At 45.4% G+C, this 18,221-nt stretch overlaps 1 protein-coding gene across 1 annotated transcript; it reads left to right on the plus strand.

Moving 5' to 3' along the window:
• Positions 1–1,015: 1,015 nt before the first annotated feature.
• Positions 1,016–15,523, plus strand: Btnl9 (butyrophilin like 9). The gene is made up of 9 exons (XM_052759654.1): positions 1,016–1,124; positions 3,050–3,397; positions 4,923–5,204; positions 7,865–7,993; positions 8,687–8,719; positions 10,253–10,273; positions 10,469–10,495; positions 13,767–13,793; positions 14,685–15,523. Exons 1-9 carry the CDS (start codon positions 1,016–1,018, stop codon positions 15,320–15,322), a joined length of 1,614 nt encoding a protein of 537 aa, XP_052615614.1. The 3' UTR covers positions 15,323–15,523.
• The last annotated feature ends 2,698 nt before the right edge of the window (positions 15,524–18,221 follow it).

Below are 18,221 nucleotides of genomic sequence, written 5' to 3' on the forward strand. Positions count from 1 at the left end.
GGTAGCCCGGGCTCTCTTTACACTCTTGACCCCTTTGCCTCAGCCTTCTGCATACCGGGATACAGATGTGTACTATTGCATGCAATTTAAACATCTTGTCAACCCATAGAAGGCTTAAACTTTTCCCTGACATTGGTTACTACCATTGCTCAAGCACAAACATTGAGGTCCATCCAGCTACAAAACCTGCCTTAAATCCTACAACTAAATAAAGAAGCTATGTGGAGAGACTGTGTACACTCCAAGATGTGTTGGCCACATGAGACTCACTGGCCTGTAGGCTTAGATACTAGCACAGAACCCAAGGGGGACTTAGAGGGGACAGCCTTGTGAGGGCTGAGTCTGAGTCTCCTGGACCACAGGAGGGAGAAGGGCTTGCCAGATGGCCTCCCTTCATCAGTTGGGCCTAAAGATGCTCTAAATATAAGAACGAACAGGACTAGCTAAGCCCCTGAAAGCACCACCCAAGGAATCAGAATACATGAAACTGTCCCAGAATGTCCCAAAAGTTGACAGGCAGCTACTAGACATATACTCTGTTTTGGAAAAAACAGCTCTTTTCCTCTGTTCAATGAACCTGATGTTCCAGAGCAGAGAAAATTGTACACAAGTGGTGGAGAGGAAGGGAGATAAAGCTGCGTTGAGATTCTTCGGAGATTTCCCATTCTCTGGGGCGTGTCCCTAATCCAGCGGAGGGTGACACTGAGCCCCCACACAATGTATGGCTCCATTCCTGACTTTAAACAATACTTGGCTTCCTCTGGGATCCTTCAGCCCTGTCCGTTCACAACTCTGTGAGTTCCAACAAGCCCAATGGTAACAACATTGCCTGGTAAAATTAGAAGCAGTTCTCATATCCCGTCAGGGTTTAAAAGAAGCCACGGGCCTGATGTGAAACTCCAAAATCAGAAAACAACAAATAAGTGAGACAAGAGCAGATCTCGGTCCTGCTGGGCTGCCCACGTCACCCTGCATGTTTATTATCTTCCAGGTGGCCCGCCTGCACTGCTGACAGATGGCAGATTTCTCAGTATTCCCGGGGTTTCTGAAGCAAGTACCACGCTGCAGCAGCTTTTTCTTCACCCAGCTTCTCCTCTTTCTCCAGCTGGGGGAGGTGAACTCAGGTAGTGTATTTGATCTGCAGCCATATTCAGTCCACCCAGGTAGGATACGAGCACCCATACTCTGCTCTTATCTTTGCTAGATGCTCTCTAGGAATGGGCTCTCACAATGCTGCACCAGACCATACTAACTGCTAAAATGCAAAAAGATTCCCATGCAAGGTTTTGGATTTTTTTTTTTTTTTGGTTTGGTTAATTTTTTCATTTGTTTTTGTCACTCTTTATTTGTTTGGCTTTTGAGACAGGTTCTGGCTTTGCAGCCTAGGGTGGCCTGGAACTCACAATCTTCTTGCCTCAGCCTCCCCAGTGCTGGGATTGCCGTTATAGACCACCACTCGATACCTCTAAACCAGTCGTTAAAGAGCCATACCACTTGATGTTCTTCTATCAGTCACCAGCCCCTGTTTCCCATATACACCACCCGGGAGCAAAGATAAGCACAGTTAAGAGCGAGTCTCTTTCCCTGGAAAGCCTTGCAAAGCACACATTCCCTGGGAAGGAAATAGATAGAGGATAAACTGGGATGAGGACAGAGAGAGAGAGAGAGAGAGAGAGAGAGAGAGAGAGAGAGAGAGAGAGAGGTGGGGGGGGCAGATAGAGTTCAGGTGTGTGAGAAAGACAGTTGAAGAGACCCTGGACAGGGAACCTGGTAGGAAGGCGATTGGGATTGACCAGGAGTCATCCAGGAGGCAAAAGGTTTTGTCCAAAATGATACATGATCTACGGACAAAGTGCAGGATGGGGAGGGAGATCTGGCAAGTTGGAGTCTGGGGAAGAAGTTTTAGCTGAATTTGGAAAGGAGGAAACAGACTGATTTAAGGAGAGCAGAGAGACCACCTGGAGACTCCATGAAAGAAGAGAAATGATCAAATGAAAGATCATGACAGGTCTCTCCATAGCAGAATTCAGTAGGCATTTACATACTAAACCACACAGAACAGAGTACACCCATCGATCATGTTTTTATATGTTTTGTTTTTATAGAAGCTGTACATGTGCGTTCTATTGATAAACACCGTGAAAACTGCCTGTCCTGGATAGTTTATTGTCAATTTGACACAAGTCAGAGACACCTGAGTAGAAGGAAGCACACTTGAGAAATTGCCTCCATAAGACTGGCCTGCACGCAAGCTTGTGGCATTTTAAAATTAATAATTGATAGGGGAGGGCCCAGCCCACTGTGTGTGGTGCCACCCTGGGTGGGGGATCCTGGGGTATATAAGAAGAGGCTGAGAAGTCTGTGGAGAATAAAGACAGTAGGCAACACTCCACCATGACCTCTGCTTCAGTCCCTGCCTCCAGGTTCTTGCCTTGAGCTCCTGCCCTGACTTCCCTGTAAGATAAATTACATCCCTTCCTTCTCAGTTTGCTTTTGGTCATGGCGTTTATCCCAGCAATTGAAATTCTAACTAAGACCTGGACAAAATAAGACTTTCGACTCTCATTGAGCAGAATCGCCACCATCATCAGCCATATGGCTTCTCTCTTTCAAGATCTTTTTCTTGGTGTGTTTACATCATTCTATATTTATATATTCTATTCTATGTCATAGGCATAATTTTCTTTTTGTCACTTACACAAATATGCAATTCTCTATTCTATATCATAGGCTTATTTATTTTTTGTCAAACATTGCATTTAGTGTGCTCCCCTGACCAAATAGCATTACTCTCGATCGATTCAAACCAATAACCAGTCCAGTCCTGTACAGTGTGCTTGGTTGGAACATGTGTACATATATATTTTAACGCATGCTCTGACTTTTTGCTCATGACAACTTCTTTTCCAGGAAACCACACAGGTTGTTGTTAGACAGCAACTCATCGTTGTCATTTGAATAGTTTGCTGTAGCTTTCTGATTTGCAAATTTTAAAAACTTAAGTTTGAAGTGGGTTGATCTTGGCCATTGTTTTGGATTGTTGTCCTAGATGAGGTCAAGGTACTGGGCCCTGGAGAATCCATTTTGGCCCTTGTCGGGGAAACGGTGGAGTTCCCATGCCACTTGTCACCGTACCTGGACGCAAAGCACATGGAGATCCGCTGGTTCCGGACCCAGGTCTCAAACGTGGTGTACCTGTACCAGGAACAGCGGGGTCTCTCCAGCCCGCAGATGCCGCAGTTTCTCAACAGAACCCTATTCGAAGCTAATGACATTGCTGATGGCAGCGTGACCCTGCATGTCCTCAATGTGGCTCCCTCCGACGAGGGCCGATATGGGTGCCGTTTTCTTTCTGAAGACTTCTCTGGTGAAGCCATGTGGGAGCTGGAAGTAGCAGGTATGTTTTGGAGCTAGCCAGGAGCAGGAGACAGAGAAAAGGATCGGATTGATAGAGCTGCCATATATTCAAGGAGACATAATGGCACCGGGAATCTTGGATTGAGAGCAAACAAGCACAATGTGTTAAAACATTGAGTGGGGCGTGAAGAAATATCTCAGAGGTCTATCTAGTGCCTGTCTAGCACAAACAAGACCATGGTTCAATCCTCGGTTCCAGAAAAGAAAACAAAAAAAGTTTTTAAAAAGTTAAAAAAAGAAATCCTTACAAGTCTATATGCAGTAAATAAAAGGGAGAAAACGTTCATAAAAAATACTGAATGACTTCAAAACAGCTGAAAAGATAATTAGTGTCCATAATGACAAGGTGACTCAAAGTGACATCAAGGTATAATAGGCATTTGTACAAGATTAATATTTGTAGTATCACCTAGAATTTCGTGAGCGTTGAAGCTTCCTAAATACCAACACATAGGAGCTGAATGTGGTCCATCATCACGGTCCACATTCAGAAGCGAGAAAGACAAGGAGCTCAGTGAACAGATGTGTAATGATTCCTCAAATCCATTAGTAAGAGGGAAAAACAACATGTAAAAGAAATTTGATGATGTATATAAAGTGCACAAGAAATAAAGGGGAATACAGTAGAAAGAAATGTAAGATATGCTAGCTAGAAGCTAATAGAATTTGATTACCTAAGTAGTGAGGATGTAAGGAATAAAAGTGATGGAGAAAGGTCTGAGGCTTTCCTGGTATGTATCTTATACATCATTAGTATTTAAACATTGATATGCTAATGTGTCTTTGATTGAAATAGAATTGCACCACTTTTCTCTCCTTCTTTCCTCTCTCCAACCCTTTCCAGCTACTCTCTCTCAACCCCTCCTATACCCCCACTCTCCAGTTGATGGCCTCTTTTTCTTTGAGGATTATTTTTACATACATTCAGAGTGGTCTGCCTTGAAACCATATGCATCCCACCAACAAAGATGGACTCAGGATATATTGTACACACATACACAAATATATTAATATTTTACAAGTTTAAAATATATGGCTGGGAATATTGCTCACTGATAGGATGTTTACCTAGATGAACAAGACCTGAGTTTGACCTCTAGCACATAAATTGATAGTTAAATGACAAATGATAGCTAGATAGATAACAGAGCCAGATCTATTAGACTGGGAAAGGATTGCATATACCATAGGCACTTGAGATCTAGTGAGAATTAACAGAATATTCAGTTGGGATTTGGGCTGAGGCGATTCTTCATTGCAGTGAGATCACTTATTGCACAGTATAACTGAATGCACATAGCCCTCCTCTGAATATTTCCTAATGTCCCTGTCTAGTCTAAACTGTCCTTGTCAGTTCATAGCTGGAGGGCTGTGAGCTCACATAGGTGATAAGAAGAGTCATAATTCCTGACATCTTCTGGTGACCTCAGATGGTGAACGGTGGCATGAACTTTATGCTTAGCTTCTAGGAGTGAGCCTGATCTTTCACAATTCTGCTTTCCCAGGGTTAGGCTCAGACTCACACATCTCCCTTGAGGGCTTCAACGAAGGAGGCATTCAGCTCCGATGCAGTTCCAGTGGCTGGTACCCCAAGCCGAAGGTTCAGTGGAGAGACCACCAGGGGCAGTGCCTTCCTCCAGAGTCTGAAGCCATTATTCAGAATGCCCAAGGCCTGTTCAGTCTGGACACATCTGTGATTGTCCGAGGAGGGACTCATAGCAATGTGTCTTGCTCAATCCAGAACCCCTTGTTGGCCCAGAAGAAAGAGTTTGTGCTCCAGATTGCAGGTCAGTAGGCACTAGCTCACACATATCTTTCTAATCATCAAAAGCTCCGGGTTGATTGGCCCATAGGTGGTCTATGAGGACATAAGGATTCTGAGATGTGGCTGATTATGGGATGGGTTGGGTTTGAAACCTGAATCTACTTGGCTAAGAGTAACTCTCTGAGAGTGCAGTGACAACCGAGAGTAAGGAGGCCCAGAGGAGCAGCATTTCTATACCAAAGGTCATGCACCAAACTCATAAAGCTCACTAAAGATGTCATGGGAATTCCTCTGTTCCTAACATCATCCCTCAAGCCACTATTTGTAGAACCCCTAATTCTGACCCTCTGGTTCCCATTCCAGGGAGTCATTCAGAAGATAAAGTGAGTGAATAATAGCATGCCTTAGAAGGTGGTAGTACTAGAGAAAACTGAGAAGCAGAAATCGGTACCTGGGAGTAATGTCATGTAGATCTGGGTTATAAAAAGGCAACTCAAGTCAGCAGATGTTCAGGCAAAGAGTTGAAATTTCAGCCATTGCTTGGTTTCAAAGTCTATTGTTTTAAATTTTATTTTATTTTCTGTGTATGGGTGTTTTGCCTGCATGTATGTCTGTGCACCAGTTGCATGCCTGGTGCCCTCTGAGGCCAGAAAAGGTCATAAGATCCCCTGGAATTGGAGTTACAAAAGGTTGTGAGCCACCACATGGGTGCTGAGAATCAAATTATAGGTCTTCTAGAATAGTAGCAAGTTCTTTTAACTGATGAACCATCTCTCCACCCCTCAAGGTCTTTATTGTTTTAAGCCTTGGAGACAAATCTAACCTATGGGTTATTTTTTCTACAAATCTAAGTCAATAGTTAAAACAGAAAATACCATCTTCCTCTGTATCAGGCAGACATGCACGATCTGTATGCATGATCTCAAGACAGACTGTAACATGCCCTTAAGTAGATTGACTTTGCAGCATAATTTGTCATGCACAGTTTATTCTAAATTCCCCTGGTCACTGGGTAGTAGGGAAATCTGTGCTAGCTGTCTTTATCCAAAGGGAAAGCAAAGTGTACCCATCTCTAAGGCAAGCGTGAAGGTTCAACCTGGAGCTAGACCCTAAATTTAAATTCTCAGAGCACAAAGGGATTTGGGTATCTTGTCCTTGATGTTTGCCTGTCAGATGGATGGTCCTGAAGAACAATAGTCCTGGGTTATAAAGCTGTCAAAGTTGTTTAGCTTTCTAATAGGCTTGCTTGCATCTCAAAGGAGTAAAGAATTTAAAAAAATTCCTAAAGAGAACCTTAGATTAGATCCGTATATATCTAAATTTATACCATTTATAGTTTATTATTAAGCTTACATACATAGACCTTTAGATCTGTACATACTTGCCCATGCCCATTGCTGTTAATGGATCTCAGGTGGAGAGACCACAGAGGCTGGAACAGAGGACCTAGGTCTAGCCACCAAGTCAAGTCAGGGAGACAGCAGGTTGCGCAGTGAAAGCTGTATGTGAAGGATAAACCTAGTGTGGCCAACCCCGTTGTACAAGACCGTGAAAATGGAGTTCTAGGAAACCAACATTTCAGAAGAGACTACAAATGCTGGCAAAATAAACCAGACTCGAAAGGAAAAAATACTGTGTGACTTCACTTACACAAGGTACCCAGAACAGTCCAGTTCTTATAGACAGAGAGTGTAATAGTGGTTTTAAACAGCCTATAGGCCCAGAGTGCATGAGGTGTTAGTGTTCAGTGGACAGTGTGGAATGATGAAAAATTTCTAGAAATGGAGACTGGTGATAGGTGTACAACATGTGGGTATAGTTAGTGTCACTCAACTTACAGTTAAGTGTGGCTAAGAAGAGGGCCAGGGTCTAGCTCCTTGGTACAAAGCCTATCTCTCACATGAGACCCTGGAAGAGTAACCAGGGCTCTTAACCACTGTGATCTCAGCTTCAATTTACCATACTTAAAGACTAAAAATGCTTTTTTAAAGAAACCCCCCTCTGAGATAAAGCATTACCTTTGAATAATTAGCTCACAGAGACACAAACATTACTGAACCGGCAGATGCTTCTGCAGGGTTATGCTCCAGGTTGCTCTCATCCCTTCATCTTCTGGCCACTCTCGGAGCTGCCCTGGCCTGCATACAGCCCCAAGCTGCATCCTACCCTTGGGGATTGCTTGGGGAGCTGCTCTGGTTAAACAGCTATTGGCTTTGTTAGGAATTCTTCCAGTGGTGTGAGAGCTGAGATCAATGTGAGGGAGCAAGTGGCCACCCGTGGATTCTCCTACCAGGCAGGACAGCTCACTGGTTTTCAAAAACAAAACACTTTGGATTGTGGGTTCATTGAAGTGTAGGATCAGAGCTGGAAGAAGTGGCCGCCCAGTTATAAGAGGTGGTGAGGTGAAGGGCAGACCAGGACCTGTCCTTCAGTTTCAGTTCACAATCCTCCCTTTCCTGATGCTCACACTAGTCCTGCCCTTGCTCTGGATCCTACCTGGAGTGAAGACTGAGCAACTGTCCTCATGTCCAGTTCATACCTGGCTGCAGAGGCTCCCGGGGCAACTGGCCACCCTAAGGTCACTCAAGGCTTTCCCAGATGTGAGGTCCAAGATAGTCTTGTCTTAGTGCTTTTAGTGGAGCCTAAGTCGAGACAGCAAACACCATGTGACCTGTTTTCCAGATGTGTTCCTACCCAGACCGTCGCCCTGGAAGAAAGCGTTCCTGGGAACCCTGGCAGCCCTCCCACTCAGTCTGGCTGTGCTCACCATCCTGGCTCTGCAGTACTTTTACAACCAGAGATGCTCCCAAGGTATGAGGCAGGCCCTGGAGCTGGTTTTGCTCCGTAGAGATGCAGTCTAGGGGTCTGGATCGGGTTTGTTTCCTGTGCCGTTAAATAACTAAAAGATAGGAAATATCTGAAATTTAACAGATAGCATCAGGGAAATCTCAAGCAAGGTAGACAGAATCGACAGTTGAAAGGGGTTTTTATTGGCGATGAGGAAACACACACAGACAACAGAGACATGCAGAGAAAAAGACCCTCTGAGAAGCTAAGTGGGGGGGGGGGGGGGCTCAAAAAGCCGAAAAAATTCCGGTCTCTTCCTGAGGGCTGGGACTTTAAAGGCTCTGAAGAGTCCTCCTCCCCTACTTTAGGGTTGGTCAGTTTGAGGACAGATAGGATGGTTGATTGGTCCCCAAAGGTCCCTTGAACTTGTTGAATCAGTCCATCAGCAGGGGGCCTGCCGGTGGGAGGCCAAAGCTGCTAGACTTTTGTCTCAAGTAAGGAGGTTAGGAGGAAGCTGGCCATCTTGGAAATCTGCCACCTTTAATGCCTAGCCATGATCCCTCTCCCCAGGGGGTCTACCTGCTAGTGTCTCAATAGGAAAGTGGTGGGGTGTGAGGAGCCGTGGAGGGACACAGCGGCAAAAGGCCACCCAGACTGGAATGAGACCTAGATTCAGGCAGGCCCTACTCAGCTTTCCCCACTCGCTCTTTCTTTCAGAAAAGCTGAAGGAGCAGGGAGAGAAGGACAGAGGTAAGTCAGCAGAGGTGTCCTCTCCCCACATCCTGAAGCAGGGCCCGGGACCCGATGGGTTTCCAAGGCAAGTCTTGGAGGGGGAGTCTAGGAGGAGGACAGAGAAAGGGAAGGACAGAGTTTGCTTGGACTGACAGTGTCCAGGCACCCTGGTTGGCTTCCAGATGCACAGAGCTGAGTCCGCACACCATGTACATAATCTGCCCTGTCTGGTTCTTCCTCACTCTGAGAGCATCCTTTTTTCCTTTTGTCTCCAGGAAGACTGACTGCAAAGCTGGGTAAGTTCTGGGTTCCTCACCACAGGGCAGGCTGCGGGACAAGTGAGTTTAACTGGCCGCCTCTGGAGCAGAAAAGGGCCTTCAAGCAGCTAGGATCCTTTGAGGAAGAGAGCATCCATTTGGTTCTCATCCGTCTTTGTACACCTCTTCTTCTTCAATCAGACTGAGATGGGCTGCTTGTGGGTGCCCAGCTTCAGGGTTCCTTCTGCAGGAGAATCTTTGAGCAGACCCTGCTGGAGTGTTTACTCCCTCCAGTTCATCTTCCTGGAATCTGTCGTTCTCTTTTTAAGCCAAATGCCACTGTGAAGAATGACCCTTGAACTTGCATTCAAATGGGAATGCTCTGGTAAATTACTTTCCCTCTCATTGGAATACACCCACTTAAAACCATGGAGGGGTGTGCTGTAGCAGAGGGGTGTTCAAAGGAAGGTGGGAATCTGAGCACCTTGGTGCAGGCCAGCAATCCCAGCATTCCACTGGTGAGACAGACCCAAGAGGTTCAGTAATTTTCAGGCCATGCTACTTAGACCTTGTCTCAAAAAAACAAAAACAAAACAAAAAACAAAGGAGGTTGAGAAATCCCAAATAAAGGGGAACTGGAGAAGGCCCCCATAATTAGAATGAAGATCCAGAGAACCAAAATTTGACTGTCCTGTCAAAACTCCAGACAAACAGCAAGAGTGGAGAGCCTTGTCTTGCTGCCTACTCAATCCTACCAAGCAAAACTGCTTCAATGAGTCATCAACACCACAGTCTATGTTAGTATATAAAGAGTACAAAAGATGGAGAGACCAGAGGGCTGTGTTCTAGTGGCAGAGTCGGATCCTTTCCACCTAGCCAGGAGAAATAATTGTGGTGTCCTTCCTGTCTTTAAACGAAGATCTTGGGGGTCAGCAAATGACCCCCAAAATCATATAGGCTGTGCTGGGTACCTGGGCTTATTCACACACTTCTGTCCCCACCCCCCTCCTCGCAAATGCCAGGGAAATCCTGTGGTTCAGAAAGAATGAACCTCTCTCTAACCAGATCGGGGCCTTGGGGAAAACCCTTTAGAACCAAGCCTGTTTTCCTCCCTGGTCCAGTGCCTGTTGACGTCTTCCTCTGAAATGAAGATAGGATAAAGGCCCTGGAGTGCAGGGGATGAGCCTCCTTCTATAGGGCAGTGTGGCATCAAGGGTAGAGTTGCAGTCAGAAGTGGTTTGAGATTAAGGAAGGTCTTTGCCTCAAAAGGTTGATGTTTCTGTTTTGCTTGCAGAGAGACTTCAGACAGAGCTTGGTAAGTGCCCTCCACCTCAGAACTATTCCTTCCTGTCCTGACTTTGTACCCTAGCTGTCTCCCAACAAAGTATGACCCCAGGCTGGAACTGTGCAGACTGCATGGGTGGTGAGGGGAGGGATATTCAGACAGCTGTGACACAGATGTGATGGGGTGTCCTGACGTTCTAATTCCCCTTTTCCTTTGCTGCTTCAGACTGGAGAAGGTCCGAAGGCCAGGCTGGTGAGTAAAGCCTGTTTCTCTCCCACTGCTTCTCACTGGGCTCCCTGACTGACCATGATCGAATCACATCCCTCTAAATGCATTTCCAACTTAGGACATTTCCATTTATGAGTTAATTTACAAGTAAATTGAAAATGCACTGTAAATTGTACATTGAAAATGGTCTAAGTTGGAAATGCATTGATACATCTACCAAATATCACAGATGAGCAGTACAGTGCTGGGGTGTTGTGCGGGTACCTTCTGATCACGTGACTGTCTGGGGCTGTGACTCACTGTGGCTTCCCAGCATCTCCACAGAGTAAACATGTCACCAATCACCAGCCTGAGAAATGATCAAAATTCCAAGTATGGTTTCTAATGAATACATATGACTTCCACACCATCATAGAGCTAAAAACAACAACAAAACCAAAAAAACCATAAGTCAACTCGTCATTAGCCAGCTCCTCTCTGTTCATGGCAGCATCACAGTCTCTCTGGTGCTTCCGCCTTCTCTCATACACTTTACATGTTGTATGCATATTTTACTTGGTAGAGGTCAGACTCAGGCTTCACTTTTATATTTATATTTATTATCCAGAGGCTACATGTGGGAAAACATTGCTTCCAATCTTGGTTACACACTACAGTCACCTGAGTTTCTGATGTTCACCCTCCAACTGCCTGCCCGTCTAGAGCAGACATGTTACTATATATGTAAATACTTCTCTTCACACCCGAACGAATATGAGGACATGGCCACTCCTAGGTACGGCTGAGGAGAAGGTTTTTATTGTAGATAGGAGGGAGAGTACAGTCAGAGGCATCTGGAAGAGCCCAGACTGAACTGGTTCATGAGAGGAGGGGTTAGAGCTTGAGAGAAAGAGGAGAGAGAGGGAAGAAGAGAGAGTGCAAAGAGAAGAGAGGTGCAGGAGAGGAGCCGAGAGCAGAATCAAGAGGAGAACCCAGAGAATGTGTAGCCAAAATGGCTGAGTTATATAGGGAAGAGAAGGTGGGGGAGAGGAAGTAAAGCCCAGGGACTGGAGAGGTTTAGGGTAGGGGCGGGGTGTGCCAGCAGGGCTGAGGGAGCCCAGAGGCTAGCATAGACCCTGATAGTGTAATAGACACCACAGGCAGGGTAAATGGAAGAGCCAATGTCACTTTTGCCAAGGCTAAGGAGATGACTCTTTTTAGCAAGTAGGAACTATCTTAAGTCCCAGAAGGAATGCTGGCTTTTGTCTAAATGCCAGGCTTTGGGGAAAGGAATTTCTCAGGACCTAACAATACCATAAGGGCCTATATTCCCTCCATAAGACCATCAGCCTAATACATGTTTTGTTTTGTATATATTCTTGCAAATCTGAATTTCTACTTTGTCACATGCATTTTAGTTTGTGTAAACATCATTGTCTCATGCTGCCTGTCCCTTGCTCTCTATATGCATCACTGTTCAAATATCCACCTCGTAGGTGTGTTAGGTCTGTTTCTTCTTGCTGATTCTCACGGCACACCACTGCAAACCACACTGAATAAGCCTGAAGTGTGCTGCCCTATCACCCTTTTTCTCTAGGAGGTACAACCAGGAAGGGAGATTAAGCTGTTAGACAAAGGGTTCCCGGAAAGTCATCATCCTGCCATCAGCAATGGTGAGGCTCTGCACACCTGCATCCTGTGTGAGCTAGCTCTCTAAGTTTGCTGGCCCATGGGGATAAATGCTTCCTCATTCCTTTATTAGTGGCTCATCTCTGGATGCTAAGATTTTGAACATTCCTATATTACATATATCCTTATTGATATATAATGTATTTATAACCTTATCAATCTATACATATATTATTATTGACTTTAAACAACATGGATTCCTTTTTACTATTATATCATTTGCTGTTAGTCTTGTCCATGTTCCCCTTAGTGAAGAGAGATCATTACTTTTGATAAAGTTAGTTAATCAAATTTTTACCGGTGGCTTATGCTTCTGAAGTTTTATTGAAGACCTTTGCTAAGGATACCACAATGATACTGTCTTATAATTTCTTTTATTAACTTATAGGGTATTTCTCAGCCTTCTGTTAGTGTCACACAATACCTGAAATAGTAAACTTACAGAGATCAAAGGTTTGCTTGGGGTCACAGTTTCAGAGGTAAATCCATAGTCACTTAGGCCAGTGGCAAGGCAGCAGTGAGTAAGGAATGTGTGGTAGAGGAAGCTGCTTGCCTCATGGTAGGCAGGAAGCAAAAAGAGAACCAGGAGAGGCCAGAGACTAAGGTTCCATATAGTGCAGAGCTGAGGACTAAGCCTTTGACTCGGGACCATTGGAGAACATTTCAGATCCAAACTGCAATAATATGTTTCATGTAGACGTCCATTAATCAGTTCTACAGAAGTCCCCACACTGGGTGTGAGGTGATAATCCACAGACTTGTCTGTGTGTACTGAATGGGTCTTCTCAATGCCATTTAGTACACCAGCCGTAATTTTCCCATTGAGGCAAGGTTTCGGCTTGAGTATATTCAGTGCAGATGCGCTTGTCCATGGGCTCACCTTGTTTTCTCCATTATGGCTTTTATAGCAAGTTTTTATAACTCAAGTTTTATAGTTTAGTTCAGGTTTTTATAGTTCATTTTCTTCCCCACATCTGCTTCCCTTTTAAAGTTAATGAACCTTTAAAAACACAAATTTACACAGTTCCTTTAAAAATTCTCAAGTTGATTTGGACGCATGGTTTAAAATTCATAGGCAAACTAACATTGGATCAACACTTTGCTGGAACTAAGCTATTCCATATTAGAGCTGTGCATCTCTAAAGTTCCACTGACTGTTTTGATTCCAGTCCAGAGTTAATCCTCTAGCATTCTGAAAAATGTCTTCTATTGTTTTGGATCAACTCTTTGTTTCAAAATAGAACAAGAGGAAACTAAAGAAAAATCTACTTGGAATGATCCACAATAAAAATGGAGGCTGCAAAGAGAAGACTGGGTATCTAGAAGGCATCTTAGGACCGACCGAGCCCAGCTCAGCAGGGCCTCCTGAGCTGAGCTTGGCCAGGCGGAGATAGGTTTCATTTTCATCCTTTGGTACCAAGGCTGCCTGTTCCTTGCCTCTGTGTTCCATCTTCCCAATGTAACTTGAGGCTGCACACCACTTAGTATACCCTTGTCCAATCCAATCCAGAGGTGGGGATGAGGATATTTAATTTGTGGGCAGTTCTTGAGCAAGGGAAGTCACCCTCAAGGTCCCAGAATTGCTGGCTTAGCTCTCTGAGTCCCTTCTCTCTCTCTTTGGTTTCAGAGTGGAGAGCGGCCCAGCAATATGCAGGTAAGTAACTGAAACTGCCAAGTGTGACTGGTGACAGGGTTGGGTTGGGTCTTGCATAGAAAGGATGGGGAGGGGTCTGACATCAGAGGAAAGGTTTTTCCAAGAGCCAAGTCCATCTCCTGGAAATGAACACAGTATACATACAGCATGCTGCATACTCTAATGTGCACACATGTTTCATACACAAGCTGTTCTCACACAGGCACAGCTTTTTGGGGTTTACTGGGTTCATTTTCTAAGGGCAGGAAGGCTGCTTCTGGAATCTATTTATAGAAGAAACGGCAGAATCTGAAAGGAACCTCTCAGATCGTTCCTCAGAAGGGCCCCTCAGGCAGGCATGATACACACCTGAAATCACAGCATTGGGAGGCTGAGGCAGGAGGATCATGAGTCAAGATCAGCCTGGCTTATATAGTGAGACCTTGTCTCAAGAAACGGGTGGGTTGGGTATTTGGGGGTTATCCTCCAATTTCTCAACCATCAAGTGGATGGATGTGTTTGGGGCATGGGTGTTGGAGTGTAGGTCACTGGATTAGATCTCAGAGGTTCCCTGTGGTTTTAAGAGTTCTAAAATTGCTGTAAAGCAGAGGCACAGCGAAGCTGTTCAGACCGGGTGGTGGGACCAGAGGAAACAAGCCACAAAAGGCTTGACTCCATCCTAGTAAATCTACCCATGAACCTACCTCACTTGAAACCCCAGAATGGGATTCGGGAACTTGTCTGTTAGGAAAGGAATAGGCTTCAGGAGTGTGCCACTCTGGGAAGAGGGGTAGTAGACAGTGGGGGGTGGGGGGAGAAAGGAGGGGAGGGGAAAGGAGAGGAGATGAGAGGAGAGGAAGAGGGGATGCCTGAACCTTCCCCAGCGGGTATTAACCCTATGCTTCTGCTCAGTGGACGTGACTTTGGATCCCACCACAGCGCACCCTAGCCTGGAGGTCTCGGACGATCTCAAGAGCGTGTCCTCCCGACCGGGGGCGCCCAGTATCGCGGCCCACGGCCTGCAGCGGTTCTCGGAGCAGACGTGCGTGCTGAGCCGGGAGCGCTTCTGCAGCGGCCGCCACTACTGGGAGGTGCACGTGGGCCGGCGCAGCCGCTGGTTCCTGGGCGCCTGTCTGGAGTCGGTGGAGCGCTTGGGGCCGGCGCGCCTGAGCCCCGCGGCCGGCTACTGGGTGATGGGGCTGTGGAACTCCTGCGAGTACTTCGTGCTGGACCCGCAGCGCGTGGCGCTGGCGCCACGAGTGCCTCCTCGGAGGGTAGGCGTCCTGTTGGATTACGAGGCGGGGAAGCTGTCCTTTTTCAATGCGTCAGATGGCTCGCACATCTTCACCTTCACCGACACTTTCTCAGGGGCGCTCTGCGCCTACTTCAGGCCCCGAGCCCACGATGGCAGCGAACACCCAGATCCCCTGACCATCTGCTCTTTGCCGGTTAGAGGGCCACATGTCCTCGAAGAGAACTACAATGACAACTGGCTACAGCCCTATGAGCCCTTGGACCCCGCCTGGGCTGGTGATGAGGCCCTGTGGTGACCCCAAGGCCAGGTCCAGGCAGCATCCTGAAATCCTGGACAGCGCTTTCCTCCCTTGCTGCCAAAGCATGATGCAGAGGCTCACACAGAGGAAGAAGGACCAGAGGACTTTGGCATATGTAATTGTGTGTATATGATCATCTTTAAGGAAAGCGGGCAAATGTATATATAGCAGGATTCTGGAGTGTGCACTGTGGAGATAGGAAAGATGTATCCGCTAGTTTGTATATATATTTCTGTATGTTTTGTGTAATTTTGTATATTCTGTAAAAGTCTAGAAGTAATGACATTTTCATAACCTATGGCTAAGATCTGAGTTTTAAACATCATTTCCTATAAAAACGAGAAGGGAGAAATGGTTGATTCCAGGACTGGGGTTTAGAAAGCTCAAAACTTGGACCCATTTTGTCCTGTACAATAAAAGTCAGTCTTCAGAAACTGATATGGAACAGGGTAGTTCAGATCTGCTGGGCAAAATGGGGACTGTGATTAGGAACTGCGGAGTGCATACTTTAAAACCAGAGTAAATATTAAGAGTTCTCACCATAAAAAAAAGTAGGTGAGATAATTTATATGTCAATTGGTTTGGTTTAGCCATTTCAGAATGCACACATTTTTCGAAACATGCTGTCCACCACAAATATACACAATTTTTGCTTGTTGATTAAAATAAGTAAATAAACCTAATTTTTTTTTTAAAGCAAACCAACATAGGTACAGTTTGTAGTGACTTCCCTGGCCATCTGTGCGGCAATAGAAACATGGAAATCAATAAGGGCAGTGATGAGGCTGGGGTGGAGGTCAGGGGTAGAGTGCTTGCCTAACCTGAGGGATCTCACACATCTTCAACTTCACCGACACTTTCTCTGGGGCGGTGTATTAGTTCCCCAGCACAGCAGGGGAAGGGTTAGGATGGCAAGGATGCAGTATTACTCCAAAATGTACATACTAGTAACAATATACAGACTGAACAAGCTATATTTAGGAATATGTGTGTATATACATATATGCATGTAGTAACAATTAATTTTAAAAGGCCATGAATTTGAAAGAGAGTAACAAGTTATGATATGTGGGAGGACTTGGCGGGGTGGGGGGGGAGGGAAAAATGATGTAATTTTATTATAATCTCAAAAATTAAACAATAAAATAATGTAACATTAGGTACTAACTAAAATCCAAATGCATAAGTCTATGCCAGCACTTTAATTTTTTTTCTTTTTCTGTTTTTTTTTTTTTTTTTTGAAGGGGAAACTTAAAAAAAAAGTCAAATGAAACCTATCTAAAAGACAATGGGGAGGGTGGAATGAAAAAGTTACTGGCTTTATTTACATCATGGAAATAAGTGGCTTAGACAAAAAGGAGTAATGGATGCTAAACTCACTGGGCAAAGTCTATTGGAAAGCTGTGGGTCTGCCGGAGTCCAGCTCTGACCTGTTCCCACCTCTCGAAGGGTTCTTGGGTGGAGGAGAGAGGAATGAAGAAATGATGGATAAAAAGATAGAAAGAGACGATAAAAAAGACAGAGACACAGGATATGTGGGGCTGGGGGGGGGGTGGTTCACCCAGAACTTTATTCAAAAGGGCTTTTTTATAATATGCCAAGGGGAGAGACAGAAGACCTCCCCCTTGCAAGATCAAAGCACATCGTACAGCCTAGTGTAGACCCTTCCAAACACCTGGTAACCACACCCGAGGTCAAATCATCCCATTATGCAGCCCTGCTGGGTAAAGCAAGCCAAGATTCTCTGACCCTGAGTAAGGTCTCACTGGATAGCCCCTGTGGGCTCCCACCAAAAGCAAGATGTTTCCACAGTCTTTAGTAGAAATCTAACATACTTCTTAAAAGTAGGGGGAAGGACTTTAGAGCTCTTTCCTCAGCTCATTAGCATCCTTCCATTCTTGGGAGTGCCTTTTCTTTTCTTAACAGCCGTCTCTATTTGTACTCCATGCCTAGCTTAAAAGGCATACCTTTTCCCCCTTCTCCTTGTGGCTGTCAGGATTTTCATCTCGTCTGTACTAGTTTGCATTAACCTCTAATAAACCTATCCTTGAGCTTCTTTTAGGGAAAAAAAGGGCAGGGGGAGAGTACTTCTGCATTGATAATCTGCAAGATGAACTGAGTGGTAACATTTACATTTTCAAGGATGAGACAAGACATTAGGTCAAAGGGAAATGAGTAGGAGCCCAAAATATTTTTTTAAAAAACTTAAGTGAATATTTTATGAGTGAAACATTAGTGCTGTAGAGTGATGTAGGAAAATATTGCTCTTCACAAACATGTCCTGAGACAGGAACTCTCATAGATTGATTCCCATTGGAATAGGGGTGTCTGCAGCCTAGCTTAGGGGTTCAGCAGCCCACTTGAGGGGTTCAGCTGTGTGAGTGACTACCACTTGATTAACAAAGGCTTCCTCCTTGGGCAGGACATGTCGCTCAGTGGTAGAGTGCCTGTCTAGCATGCAGGAGGCTCTGGGTTTGATGCCCAGCATCACATTAAAAAACAACCAGCCGCCGGGCGGTGGTGGTGCACGCCTTTAATCCCAGCACTCGGGAGGCAGAGCCAGGCGGATCTCTGTGAGTTCGAGGCCAGCCTGGGCTACCAAGTGAGTTCCAGGAAAGGCGCAAAGCTACACAGAGAAACCCTGTGTCGAAAAAAAAAAAAAAAAAAAAAAAACAACCAGCCAGGTGGTGGTGCACACTTTTAATCCCAGCACTTGGGAGGCAGAGGCTGAGGATCTCTGAGTTCAAGGCCAACCTGGTCTATAGAGTGAGTTCCAGGACAGCCAGGGCTACACAGAGAAACCCTGCCTTGAAAAACAAAACAACAACAAAAATACAGAACTCCCTATTCAATCATAAGCATTCCAAACTAATGCTACTCTATCTTGATTCCCACA

The sequence above is a fragment of the Peromyscus californicus genome, unplaced genomic scaffold (assembly GCF_007827085.1).
Source record: "Peromyscus californicus insignis strain IS unplaced genomic scaffold, ASM782708v3 Scaffold_3__1_contigs__length_106647218, whole genome shotgun sequence".
NCBI lineage: Eukaryota > Metazoa > Chordata > Mammalia > Rodentia > Cricetidae > Peromyscus > Peromyscus californicus.

What these genes read in the sequence shown, in the direction of transcription:
- Btnl9 (XM_052759654.1), top strand. Translation starts at nt 1,016, where the DNA reads ATGGCAGATTTCTCAGTATTCCCGGGGTTTCTGAAGCAAGTACCACGC. An exon ending in GCTGGGGGAGGTGAACTCAG is followed by an intron (nt 1,125 to 3,049) that starts GTAGTGTATTTG and finishes TTGTTGTCCTAG; the next exon opens with ATGAGGTCAAGGTACTGGGC. An exon ending in GCAGGGAGAGAAGGACAGAG is followed by an intron (nt 8,720 to 10,252) that starts GTAAGTCAGCAG and finishes TTTTGCTTGCAG; the next exon opens with AGAGACTTCAGACAGAGCTT.